Source organism: Macrobrachium nipponense, chromosome 4 (genome assembly GCF_015104395.2).
Source record: "Macrobrachium nipponense isolate FS-2020 chromosome 4, ASM1510439v2, whole genome shotgun sequence".
NCBI lineage: Eukaryota > Metazoa > Arthropoda > Malacostraca > Decapoda > Palaemonidae > Macrobrachium > Macrobrachium nipponense.
Genome location: NC_061100.1, coordinates 139069084 through 139083342, shown reverse-complemented (window position 1 = coordinate 139083342; position 14259 = coordinate 139069084). Strand labels below are relative to the sequence as shown.

Here is a 14259-nt window from a genome sequence, read left to right as displayed (position 1 = left end):
GGATGGTGTGATCATGTAATGTGAGAAAAGGAAAGAGGATGAGAGGATAGAGGCTTGTGGGAATCTGTTGGTGATGGCAAGAAAATGTTAGTATGACATTACCAGTATATTAATAAATATTTTAAAATTTTCTACTTTTTTCATTAAATTTGATACTATTTCAATTTTTATACATTTAAAAAGTAATGAGTGAATGCAAACATGAAATGTGACATACATAAAAACAGTAAGGAAATGAATGTATTAATAATATGATAATAGTTTTTATTATCAGCTCAAGACCATATACATGGAATATACAAACAATAGACAATAACATACAGTCTAAATACATAAGAGATGATAAAAAAAGATTAATCGGCAGTATCCAAACTTGCTGAGGTAGTATAAAAGAAGGTAATCAAAATAATGGTCGTAACCTTAATAAGATTGAGAATAGTAAAAAAATTGAATGTAAAAGCTATATTTACTATAATCACAGTAATAATGAAAAAAAGGAAAATACCAGTAATAACAATAATCATAGCAATACAATAATAATGACAAATTCTGCAGATGACATTTTGTAAAAACAGAGATTAAGTCATTTAGGGAACAAACACCTCATTTTCCCATCTTCCCCCCAATTTAGATCTTCTTGCGTCACTACTTAGGATGCTCTGTATAAACGAATTGCTGCTGTTTCGCAGTAGGGTGATCAAGACTGAAAATTGTTCTCCTTACAGTGGTTTTTAAATTGTCCAGGTGGTTTTCTGTGAACATCTGTGTGGTGGAGTGGTATCGAGGAGTGTTTGTGAGGCGTCTCAAAAGGTCATTGTGAACAACATTGATACGTCTCATGGTCTCTCGGCTGTAGTTTGTCCACAGCGAGCACCCATAGATACTGTAACAATACGAGCGGAAGAGCAGCATTTTCAAGTTTCGGTGACAGAAAGCAAACCTCCTTGCAATCATGTTACCAGTTGCAAATAGTTTACGACGCCTCTGTTCAATGTCTGCCGTATCTTTTAGGTCGTCCATGATAATGTGACCCAAATACAGAAATTCATGCACGAATTCTAGCAGATGATTTCTGACAAAGCTTTGTGGTTCTACAATATGCTTAAGCAATCTCGGGAGCAGCGACATGCACTGTGTCTTGGTTTCGTTGTATAGAATATCAAATTCCTCTGCATATTCGCAGAAAGTGCGATGAGTCGTTGAAGACCTTGCACTAATGGGGAAATCAGAATCATATTGTCGGCGTAACAGAGGTTGTTTATAGTTGTTTCATTGACAGTGCATCCGATTGGGAGTGAGTTCAGTTTGACATTCAAGGCATCTGTATACATATTAAACAGGTATGGAGAGAGAATGCCCCCTTGCTAAAGCCCGTTTAGGGAGCTGAAGGTGTACGACAATACGTTACCACATTTGACACACAATTGCTGTGTGGAGAACCAGCAATATAAAATGCCTGTTAAATATAGAGGTGTGCCTCTTTTATTCAGCTTCAGGAAGAGCTTCAGGTAGTTTACTCTGTCAAATGCTTTTCTCACATCCACAAAACATAGGAGAACAGGAGAGGTTGATGATAGGTAATAGTTCAGCAATTCCTTCAGTATGTAGCTGCAGGTGTCGATTGAGTGGTTTGTTTTAAATCTGAACTGGTTATTCAGTGGTGTGTAGAAAGGGGAGAAGTCTTACTAGAAGAACCAACTTAAGTATTTTCGACACAATCATTGTGATTACAATTGGCTGGTAATTGCCAGGGTCAGCTGCATCCTTTAGCTTGTTTTTGATTAATAGCATCATGGAAGAAATTGGTGAATTATGCACGCATTGAATAGGGCAGCTAGCAAAATGTAAATTATCGGATGGCAAAATTTGAAAGCTTTTGCAGGAAGACCATAGCAACTGGGCCATTTATTATTAGGTAGGCATTTTATGCAATTCAGGATATTGCTGAAGTGATCCCCCCGCACACTTGCGATAGCCTCATCACCGACTGCTTCTCCTACTCTCTGTGATAGCTTTTTAGTTTTGGGATATAAGGACTGGATATCTTTCCAAAGACGAGGATAATCACTGGATTCTAAGTTTGTAGACAATGTATCAGCTTTTATTAGGAACAACTTAGCTAATCACCTCATTCTGTTTTCTGCCGTGCTCAACTATACATCGAGTGTAGACAGCAGTTATATCACCGGATTTTGGAAGTGTTATATAACCACCGGAGCGCATTTATAGCCTTCGATCAGGATGAGTCTTGTCTATAGTTTATTTAATTCAGATTACCATCAAACCAGCTACTTGGAGTCGCCATGAATCGTTTTGCCTTAGAAAATAATTCTTGGATGTTACACCATCCTTTTAGGCCAAAACATTTGCATTTATTATTTGCATACTGGACTTAGGCTATGTGCGAGTCGCTGGTTAATAATTGCCTTAAAAAGAGTTCTTGAATGTAACACCATTCAATTAGGCCAAATACTTATGCATTCATGATTTGTTCTCCGGGCATAAGCTGTTCGCAAGCTGCCGGTCAATAATTAACTCAAAGTAATTCTCAAATGTTACACCATCCCATTAGGCCAAAAGTTTTGCATTTATGAATTGCTTACCGAGGTTAGGCTATGTGCAAGTCAATTGTTAATAATTACCTTTAAGTAATTCTTGAGTGTTGCATCATTCTAACCTCAGTGTACAGAGGTATTTTCCTGGTGTCACACGATTGTGAGCGTTCCACATATTACCTCCTAGCCTCCAGCTTGTTTAATGGTCTGCAGTGTAGGCCACTCGAGTCCATTAATGGGGCATGTAATCGGTTACTGGATTCGATAACTTTGAATTCCTGAAAATTCTAGTTATTATTTCTTTTTGAGTAATTCGTTATTTGTAAATGATATTTGTTTTATTCTTTTATCACTAATTAAGGAATAAAAGCAATTGTATTACAACATTAGAGTCAGAATTGCTTTGATACTTTAATGCTAAAACTACCTTTTATATAAATTTATCTTTTAATTTGGAAGGTTTACATACATTTGTGTTATCTTAGATTGCATTCATATCTGAATATATGAAATGCTAATATTATTCATGCAAATTATGCATATTTCTATACCTAGTTGCTAGAAATTGCTAGAAAGATATATAATAGTAGTTGGTAATCGATCGATGATCAATTGTTTTCATTTAAGTGAGAAATAACCGAGATTACCAAAAATCAGTGAGGTGCCCACCACTGGCCTTTGCCTGCAACTGCGCACACAAGAGGGCCTGCCATCTACCTCCATCCGCCTCCTACCTCCCTTACCCAACACCGCTCAGCGCCACCTCATATCCACCTGGCACCATTTCTCTCCTACTACTAGCCCTCCTATCTTATTCATTTGCTTCTGTGCCTGGCTCCCTTGCTTTCTTCCCATGCCTTTGCCAGCCTTTTTTTTTTTTTTTTTTTTTTTTTTTTTTTTTTTTGGTTATTATGAATTTATCCTTGAAACAGTGAAGTGTTGTGCAGGTCACTGTCCTGCTCCCCCGCACAGAGAAGAAGACGTTCCAGAGGTCCAAGGGAGAGTTGCATATAGGTAGTTGCCCCCTCAGTCAGCAGAAAGCCGCTGGAAAGGCGTCTAACTGGATGTGTGGTGAAGAAGGTGACTATCTGGCCCCTCGGATCTCCTAGAATTAAGGTCGCTGTCCTGCTACTCCACACTGGGGAGAAGACATACTGGCAGTCAAAGCAAGTCCGAGGGGGTTGCCCCCGATAATTGCCCCACGGTCAAACCTGTCGTGTGTTTACAGGTTTCGACTGAATGCCACTGGAAAGACATCTTAGTGAATGGTGCTCAGTAGTACATAGTCGGATTCGGCAGTCTTCTCCCAACAAGAAACGTTACTTATTACAGTATTCTCCCATATTCGTGGGGGATGCGTACCAGATCCCCCCACGAATGGCTAGAATCCGTGAATAGTTGGGACCCCTATAAAAGCACTAGAGAAAAACCCATTAAAAATGTTTCTACCTGTTTTTTTTTATAGTTTTATCACAAAAGTGCATTTTATGATGAAATTGATAAAAAATATAGGAATTTGTGGATATTTCTCATATAATTAAGGGATTTTGACAAAGGAAAAATCTATTTCTGGGCAAGGGCCTGTGTCGCCCAGTGAAATATCCTTTTAGTTCATATTTCTAAGGTAAATATTGCTAACATTACCAGAGAAAAAACCAAAATGGGATGTCAGAGCATTCTGACTCGCTCACCCTAAATAAAAAGAGGGTGTCGGTATGGGTTCTGGGGTGAGTGAAACCACTACCATGGGCCTCTTGTCATTTAGATCTCTCCTTCACAAAATCCCCCTGCTAGAGAGAGCTGATACACAGCCCGCGCCAGCAACTACTACTACCAGCGCTCCTATGCCAACACCAGCGCCTCTAGCGGCCATCCTTGAATGTTAGAGAACCAAGCTTGGGCTAAAGGGTGGGGTCAATAAAAAGGGGGGGATTTCACTGGGCAACACGGGCCCTTGCCCAGAAATAGATTTTTCCTTTGTCAAAATCCCTTTTCTGGGCTCAGCCTGTGTCGCTTTGTGAAATAGTACCAGAGAATTGGCCACAAGCTTAGTAGAGAATAAATAGAATAAGGAAATAGCAATAAAAAGCAAAATATAAAAACTGAATATAATCTTGTACAAATTTACAAAGTTAGCAAATTTACTCTTAAATTAACTTTAAAGTATAGTTGGATTAGCCTTATGATTAAGAAAGAAAGATCATAAAAACTACAATTATGCTAACTTACAATAACTTAATTTATACAATGTTAAATATATACGAATGTGAGAATTCCTAGCAAAAAAATAAGGAAAACATCACGATGTAGCCTTGGCAACTAAGGCTCTAAAGATTAGGGGGTGAACCTGGTGGCAGGGTCACAGGAAGGATGTTAGTGAGGCACGTAGAAAGGAGATCTGGATCTATGGCTAACTACTTAGACAGTGTGAGGGGAAACTGTGTTTCCCGCTGCCACTGCTGGAAATTTTAAAGATTCTAAGGATTTCAGGTAGTGGCGTCTGAATACTGTCGGCGACTTCCAGCCTGTATATTTCTTAAGATCATCAAAATTCATATGTTGGAAATAGTTAATTGAGGTGTCTACTGCTCTAATGTCATGGACTTTGGGAAACGAATCTGGGTTGGCTTGTTTAATAAAGTACAAGATTTGTTGTGTAATTCCTTTTAAGGAAATAGTGCCACCTTTTTCCCTCGTAAATAAGGGACCTGATGATCTAGTAGATGTCCTTGAGAGGTAAGCTCGTAAGGTGGTTACTGGACATAGAGAAGGGTCTTGAGGAAGGGAGAGTATCTTCCAAGGGGCCCATCTCATCAAGGGATCTTCATTTTTGGCCAAGAATTTCCTATCTGGGGAGAGGAGGACTTCTCCTGATGGGAGAAATTCTATATGGCCTGGGTCTCTGGAGAGAGCCGACAGTTCAGATACTCTGGCTCCTGAAGCCAGACTTAAGAGGAAGAGTGTTTTCCTTAGTAGAGATATGTAATTACATGAATTGTTATCAGTATCTGAGGCCAGTCTGAGAACATCATTTAAGAACCATGAAACTGAGCTAGGTCTCTCTGATGGTCTGAGCCTAGCACAAGCTTTGGGAATAGACGAGAAATAAGAATCTGTTAAGTCTATTTTAAAGCCAAATTGAAAAATTTTCTTTAGAGCTGACTTATTAGTAGTAATAGTACTGGCTGCTAAACCCTTTTCAAATAAGGATCTGAAGATACTGGGGACTGGAGACTGGTGATAGATCTCTCCTTTGAACCGATTCGTTCGCCAGACTTGGTTCATGATGGAAACAGTGCTCAGTGCTCGATTCCATCAGGGAGAATGATTTCCTGCTTTTGGTGGACCTGAAGGATGCGTATTTCCAAATACCCATCCATCATTCCTCCAGAAAGTATCTTCGCTTTATCCTCGATGGGACAGTGTACCAGTTCAGGGCACTTTGTTTCGATCTCTCAACCGCCCCACAGGTGTTCACGCAAGTGTTCACTCTGGTGTCGGCTTGGGCCCATTCAGCTGAGATACATCTGTTGTGGTATCTTGATAATTGGCTGGTCTTGGAGAGCTCTCATTGCAGTTGCTAAAGGACAGACATTGCCTCCTCTACTTTTGCCGCGATCTGGGGATTGTGATAAATTTCGAGAACTCAGATCTCGAGCCCAAGCAGAGGATAAAGTACCTGAGCATGCTGATCGACATGGTAGCAGTATAAGTCTTCCCTACAGACTCACAGATCAGCAGGTTCATGGAAGCAGCTTGTCATTTTCTGTCACGACAGGAACAGCCAGCTCAGCAGCGGTAGGTCGTGATCGGTCACCTGTCGTCACTAGAGAAGTTAGTCCCTCACAGGCGTCTTCACCTGCGGTCTCTGCAATGGAGACTAAAGGAGTGCTGGTCACAGGGGCCGGATCTACAATCCTTCCTGGTTCTTCTTACGGAGGAAGTAAGGGAGGATTTAACCTGGTGGCTAGACGACAGGAACCTCTTAATAGGAGTGCCGTTACGCACTCCCCCTCCAGAGATGCTTCTGTTCTCAGACGCATCGACTGAGGGTTGCAGGAGTGTGGAACCGACACAACAAGCACCTTCACAGCAACATTCTGGAACTCAAGGAAGTGTTTCTCTTGCTCTAAGAATTTTGGGAACGAGTGATGGGACACTCAGTTGACGATGCAGGTGCACGAGTGGGCAGTAGCTCACTTGGTAGAGCTGTCAGCCAGGTACATTCCAGGCAAGAGGAATGTAGTGGCAGACAAGCTCAGCCGCCAGAATCAGGTGATTGGGATAGAATGGTCTCTACACCGAATGTGGCGGAAAGGCTGTTCGACCTGTGGGGGCGTCCAGTAGTGGATCTGTTCGCCACCTGGCACAACACAAAACTTCAGGTTTTCTTCTCAGTTGTGCCTGACCCATGGGCGGTTGCAGAGGATGCGTTCCAACATCCGTGGGACAGCCTTGTAGTGTATGCCTTTCCCCTGTTCTGTCTGATTTGCAAGGTGATCAGCAGGGTGCTGGTCACCAGCAATCTTTGGATGATTCTGGTGGCACCCAAATGGCCTCAGGCCGTTTGGTATCTGGACCTACTGGCTCTTCTCTCAGAATCTCAAGAGATTCCCCCATGGTACAACCTGCTGTGTCAACCGCATGTGGAATGGTACCACCAGGCAGTACATTCCCTGTGTCTTCATGGCTGGCAGTTATCCACCATCTCTTGTGAGCGAGAGGCTTTTCTCGCCCAGCAGCAACAGAGATGGCTGGATATCTCAGACATTCCTCTGCAGCAGTATACCAGGGAAAGTGGTAGCAGATTTCCCAGTCTTTCTTCGCCGAGAGAAGCTCCTCTCTGTATCCACAGTTAGAGGATACAGAGCCGCCCTGGCTCTATTCCTTAAGCTGCGAGGAGTTATTACTACCTCTTCCATGGAAATACCTCTCTTAATGAGGAGCTTCGAGAGGTCTTGCCCACCCTGGGAACTCAGGCCCCCTGAGTGGGATGTGACTTATCTTAAGGAGTTTGACTCATTGACCTTACGAGCCTCTCCGGGAGTCATCAGACAGGGATCTGACCCTCAAGACTGTCTTTCTGCTGGCCCTGGCATCAGTGAAGAGAGTAGGGGAACTTCATGGTCTTTCCTTCGATGTTAAACACTCTTGGGGATGGGGATCATAAGTTATGCTCGATTTCGTCCCAGATTTCGTAGCGAAGACTCAGAACTCTTCGGTCCCTGACGTCAGGTTCGAGTTCTTCACAATCCCTTCCCTAGAGGACTTTACTGGTAATGATAGGGAAGAGGTGCTACTTTGTCCTGTTAGAGTGCTATGACAATATCTAAAGAAAACTTGACACCTTAGGCCTGAGTGTCGACACCTCTTCGTTAGCACCGGGGTGACCAAGAAAGAAGTGTCCAAGAACATTATTTCTTTCTGGCTTCATGAGGTAATCAGGAAAGCGTACAACTCCAAAAGGAGTGCCGACACCATTACCTTCCATCTGAGAGCCCACAAAGTTAGAGGTATTGGTCCTACCCTTGCATTCTGCAAGAACTTGTCAGTTGCACAGGTGCTGAAGGCAAGGGTATGGTCCAACCAGACCACCTTCACCTCCTTCTACCTTCGGGATATTACCCATTGGTCCTTGGACACTTTTTCCTTGGGACCCGTGGTGGCTGCTCAACCAGTTGTATAGCTTACCCAGCTCCTTTAACAGGACAAGGTGGCATCTCGTCTTTGTGATATCGCATGAATGGAGAATGAATAAGAGTGTGACTGGCTCCTCTTCCTTCTCTTTCCTTCCCTCTTCCTGCAGGCAGAGGGTAACGGTCATCACACGCTGGACAGGATGACGGTGCAGGTAAGCTACGTAACTGAGCTCCATTTTATCTCGTTAGTTAAGGATAGAAGCATTTATCTGTCCCTTCCCTAACAAGGGGAGAAGTGGACTGCAGTAAGAGACAAACCCAATGCTTTATATTTGGCCTCTTACTTATGACTTGAAGTTCTTGCTTGCTATTCATAAGAGGTAGGCATGCCTCCCTCTTATGAATTAGTCCAGAGGTCTGGCCACTGATCTTGCAGTATCTCATTCTGATCAGTTGGACAGAGGCTAGATTCCCCCCCTTGCTCTTACGACCAGGGAGGGAACTCAGGTTGGGCGAACGCCATTCTGTTCACAAGACTGATTCCTCCCACCAATAAGTGAGTCTTCCTTATGTAAAGGACCGATGGTTTGTATAACGTGCAGGAACAAATCACAATTTTTGAAAGTAAATTGTATTTTTCCTAACTATACAAACCTGAGGTCCTTTACATATAGTCCCACCTCATGCCACCCCTCACTCTGTTCCTGGGCCTAAAGCAAAGTGGAATGTTTACATCCAGTTGGGCGGGACTCCTGACCATCAGACAAGCAGTTACTGCCAACTACCTTGTTATTGAATCTTACGACTGAGTTCCAGCTGGCACTGAAAGTAATTCCTTATGTAAAGGACCTCAGGTTTGTTTAGTTAGGAAAAATACAATTTACTTTCAAAAATTGGGATTTTTAGTGGTTGGCATGGTATCATGGAAGAAAAAGCAGGATGTTTTCTTACTATCTCTTCACCTTTTCAGTAAGGAGCTGAGGTTGAGATCTGGGGGTACAGTGTACCTAGGTCACCCACCACTCTCATAGGAGGGGTCATAACTTTCAGTGTAGGTGTCAGTGTTTTTTTTGGTTGTTTTTGTCTTGTTGCTGCAAGGGTGGGCACCTATCATACTTTGCTAGCTATAGGAGCACTTCCTTCACTGCAAAGTTCCCCGTAAGTAGGAGGTGACCCTTGGGTATACTGCCACGCCACTATGAGTTTAAGATGAGCACCAACCAGAGGCAGTATCCATCTGCAGTAGCTCTCTTAACTGACAGGAAACGACAAGCATTGTTTTTTCTGTGCTAGCAACTTTTCTATTTCAAATTCATTACCTGACTTAATGCTTTGGAGTAGAATATTTCCATGATCCCACCTCCTTTCAATTTGGAATCAGCTATGTAATTACATACTTTTAAAAAATGTCAGTCTTCATTTTGAGTCATCCAGCTATAGATTTGTTGTTCAGTGACTTTAAACTATCTAATACTAACAATATTAACAATTATATTTCCTTAACATTTCTTTTTATATAGGTACTTTGTTTCCTTTAACCATAAACTTTGTTCTGTTTGTTCTGAATTTCAGTCCTCTCCTTTCCATCATGCAACAAATATATCAACTAAATGCACATTTGCATAGCTTTGTATATTTCATTATGAAAATGTTTAGGAAATAATTGTGGTACTATATTGCTTAGATATAGGGCACTGCCAATTAGGCTACTATTTATTGGTACTGGGCTGGTATTTGGTTCAAATGCTTAGTTTACAGGCTTGAATTTTACATGAAGAGCTAACTGTTAGTGTTAGGGCATGTCTTATTTAGTTATTTGGTTATTTGTTTTTTTATGATTAAATGGAACATGAACAAATATTCAGAAAACTTATTTTTTTTTACCCAAAACTGAAATTGTTGTCTGGTTTTTCACAGGAAATTGTTGGTGGTATGTTAGACCTGGAACCTAACATGTGGCGTAAACCACGCAAAGAAAATTTTGAAGTTCAGCGAAGAAAGGTTATGGAGTTCAGCCGATTTTACAAAGAGTTTGACATAACCCAGGATGAAAAGTAATGTACTAAATTTTACAGATGTACATTTGTCTGAATTAAATTTTATACATGTACTAAAAAATACAAAGGTGGTGTATAAATGACCTTAAAATCAGTGTGAAATTTTTTTTATATCAAATGCAAAGCATCGCCCAGATTTTCATGAAAAACATGAAAAGAATGCATTTGTGATTTTAGACAGGTAAGAGCCATAAGTCATTCATAGCATTAAATTTTTTGCTGATAATTCTATACTAGATCCTCCACGTTCTTTTGTTTCATTTACCAATTTCACTCTTAGCACTTATTTCAGTTTTACTTCCTTTCAGTTCTTCATGATTGACGGGAGTGTGATTTGTTCCTACTTCCCCATCCATGGTTAATATTTTTCCCATATGTATTTCTTTTCAATAGTTACATACTGCAGCTATGTATATCAGATTTGTAAGTATATTATTTATAATTAATTAAAGGTACCCTCCAGGTAGCAAATATCTTCCAACGATGATTTTCTCTTTGACCGGGCCTTTATGTCATGTGATGAAGGTGCTCTATTTACAACAGGCTGTCCTACTGCCATTAACCAAAACTTGGTGATTTATGGTGCCATAATGGTGCTTATGGCGCTGATAACCGGTTATCGGTACCATAGCACTCTTATAGTGCACCATAACAACCCTTTTGGCGTTGATAACCGGAACTCGTCCCTTTATGGCGCCATACGTATACTATTGCCGATTGTATGGCGCTAGACAGCCGCCATAAAACCCGATCGCCGATAATAGAGTCCGCCGATAAGCGGGGAGGGACTGCCTGTATATCAAATTGGTTTCCTTTTAAAACTACTGTTTTTTTTATAGGATAGTTGCTGTTTCGTCCTCAAGGATTATCCTTCCATGGTCTATCCAGAGCTCCATGGTGACCAGACTAAATGTCAAAGAATTACTAAAGCCAGTAATTCTTTGCTTATTGGGTTCATTACTGAGGATCATAGAAACATCTAACTTGAAAGCTAAGTGCATAATCTTAAGTTCCAGGTAAACATTGCTTAGTTTAGACTGTGAAACAATGACTTAATTGTGCGTGAAAAGCTGTAAGCTGACTTTTTCGCATCTGCGCTTCTCACGATTTATTATCGTTATTTGTAGAAGCACAAAATTGTTTTGAAGAATTTATCATTCTATTTAGAAATTTTATCTAAAGAAATGTTCCATAATTATTATTATTATTATTAATAATATAGATGATCGTTTCGGATAACAATGTCTGCAATAGCCTACAAGGCAGTAGCCAACAATCTAGGCTACACCGATCCTGTGAGAATAAGTTAGTTAGACTATAGTAGATAATATCCGTAGCCTATAACAGAGCCTTTTATTGTAACCGATTCTTGTAACAAAAACGCATGTGTGGACGGTTCTTCGACCCAAACCCCGAACCCGCAAGGTTCGAGGCTCCGTTTGCCCTCCGTCCCGGCAATTGTTGGTTTTTGGGTCCCGAATCAAAGGGAGGTCTCTTTGCACGTTACGCAATGTATGGACGGGACCTGTATTGCACGCGTATCAACAGAGGTTGCTGAACTTGTTGACACTTGACTATGAACTAGGCCGTCCATAGTAGAGTCCCTTGTTTTAGTCAGTCAGTACGTATATGTCTACCATGGGAGACTGGAGTGAGGAAGAGGTCCTTCAATTTATTAGTTATTACGAAATAAAGACTTTACTGTGGTATGGAAAACACCCAAACCATTTTAATGAAATATGTCGCAATGTTGCATGGATAGATATATTACAAAAAACAGGAAAATCGATGGAGGAATACAAGAGGAAGATGACTTGCTTGTTAGCGTCTATGAGAAGAAAGAAGGTTAAGATTAAGAAAATATATTCTCAAAATCTGTTGGAGACATTCTGGTGAAATTTTTGTAGTCACCAGAAACTTCTTGGAATCTCATGTCAGAGAGTAATTCCAGACCACTGTATTCTACCCGTCTAGTATATAACCTTGATTGCCACCATCTTCTTGTATTTCGCTTCATCTTTGTTGAATAACGTAGATAAATACACGCGGCAGCTGCTACTTGCTGGCCATCGTCGGTAAACAACCTGGACAAGACTGATGATCGCAGTGGATTGCAATGAAGTTACGTGCTTAATGTGGTTACGGTTCGTCCTCAACACTCTTGACACCTTGTAACCGTATATGCGTAACTCAGTTACACATACAAGGTTCGGCTCTTGTGTCTACCCACTTTTAGGCTCTGGGCCTAGGCAGTAGCCAAAGTTTACACCAAAGACCGTGGGCTTAGATAAAAGGCTACAAACTTTTCCTTTTATACATAACACCCTTTCGTAACCTGAATTATTTTCGTATGCAGAGGCAAAAAAATCTTCGTATTTGCTTTCGTAACTTGAATTTTTCGTAAGTTGGGACTTTCGTATGTCGAGGTTCCACTGTATTTTTGGAGGGGTATTGCATCTTACCCAGGACTTCTACCCCTTTGTTAACAGGCAGTTACAGTTCATTTGCTGAAGCTCAGTCAAAGTGTGCAACCTTTCCCAAAAGGGATACATAGTTTGTGGCATTGGATCAGCTCTGTAAGGAAATTATGAATAACATAAAAAATGTCCATGCCACAGAACAACAATATACAAGGGACATGATGCATGATTCTGAAAAGGAATTTAAGTCAGTCAAGTGCACTCCAAAGTGTAAAAGTAATGCATCTTGCAACCCAAAAGTGAGAGGGAATGCAAATACTGCTCAAATAAGGTCTAATGTTGGAATTCTGACTGGTAACCAGTAAATAATCAGTTGGGAATGCAAAATTTCACATCGAAACATGAGAGAGGCTCCAGTACTCATCCCTGATGATACTAATGAACCTTTATTAGATGCCCCAATGCATATTTTCTTTCCATATAGTAACTATCTAATTAATGAGAGAAAAACTAAGATCGAAGCTGTACATGTGAGAGACCACTAACAGAAACTGTTTTGTTACCTATGTTTTTAACATTAAAATCTATAGAAGATACCCTCTACCAGGACCCAAGTTGCTCACCAAGTAGCCCCAGCCTTCTGTCTTTTCACTTTCAAAATTATTAATCTAGTAATGACAGATTTTCGGCATTTTCTAGTGAATAAAAGACCAGAGACAATGGCAGAATTAGTAAAACCATTTGCCACAGTCATCCCAATTTTGGAAAACTCCACCAAGGAATGGGCAGTGCTACAGCTCCCTTCTGAAGGGGAAAAGCTCCCCTTATATATAGCTACGCAACAATTTAGGACCCTTATGAGAAGAATTTCAGAGGCGACAGCCTCAGCAGAATTTTGTACTTCTTAAAGTGGCGCATAAGAGCGCAAATGGAAACATTAGAGGGCTCCAACAAATCACTTCCCAATGTTACTTAATTATTACATAATATCCCCTTCTGTAAGAGCCTGTTGAGGAGTCTGTTGTGGTTAAAAACTTAACCAGCAAGCCAGCCAATAGAATTGTACAGAATATATTTTTTTGGGGGAAAAGGGGAATTCAGGAAAAAAAAAAACCAAACTTCTTACTCAACCCAAAGAGGCATGCTTAAAAAGGTAAGCTTTCAGTCAAGCCAAAAGTTTTTTCCTCAAAGACAGGTAGGTGGTCAGAAGGGGCAACTCCTCACAGAGGGAAAACAACTACAGCAAGGAAATATTTTTCAAAAGGTCTCAAGACCCTCTTATAGGAAAAAGAAAAGCAACAACTGGAATGCCTATCAAGGGCAGAGGAAGAGGCAGATACCAATAGGAATGGTATGGTTAGGGGTCAACTTCGATGACACCACAGGCAATGGAAGTCTTCCCTTTGGGGACACAGCATTACTTTTAAATGGCAGCCTCAACAGAGTAGAGTAGATGTTAGACAACCAGTCTTTTCAGAAAATAGCCAACATGCATCCACAAGTGGAAGTGGACCTGTTCGCCATATATGAGAATCACAAACTGCATGTCAAGCAACAGCAAGAGATGCCTTCCTACAAGACTGGAACA

General features: G+C 40.9%; 1 protein-coding gene across 1 annotated transcript in view; it reads left to right on the top strand.

The window, feature by feature from the left end:
- The window catches only part of LOC135211227 (CWF19-like protein 2), a 97233-nt gene extending 86888 nt beyond the window's left edge, over positions 1-10345 (top strand). The window contains exon 17 of the mRNA XM_064244484.1: positions 10112-10345. Within this exon, the coding sequence (XP_064100554.1) occupies positions 10112-10252 (141 nt within the window). The 3' untranslated portion in view covers positions 10253-10345. The remainder of the gene's footprint in view (positions 1-10111) is intronic.
- Positions 10346-14259: the final 3914 nt, after the last annotated feature.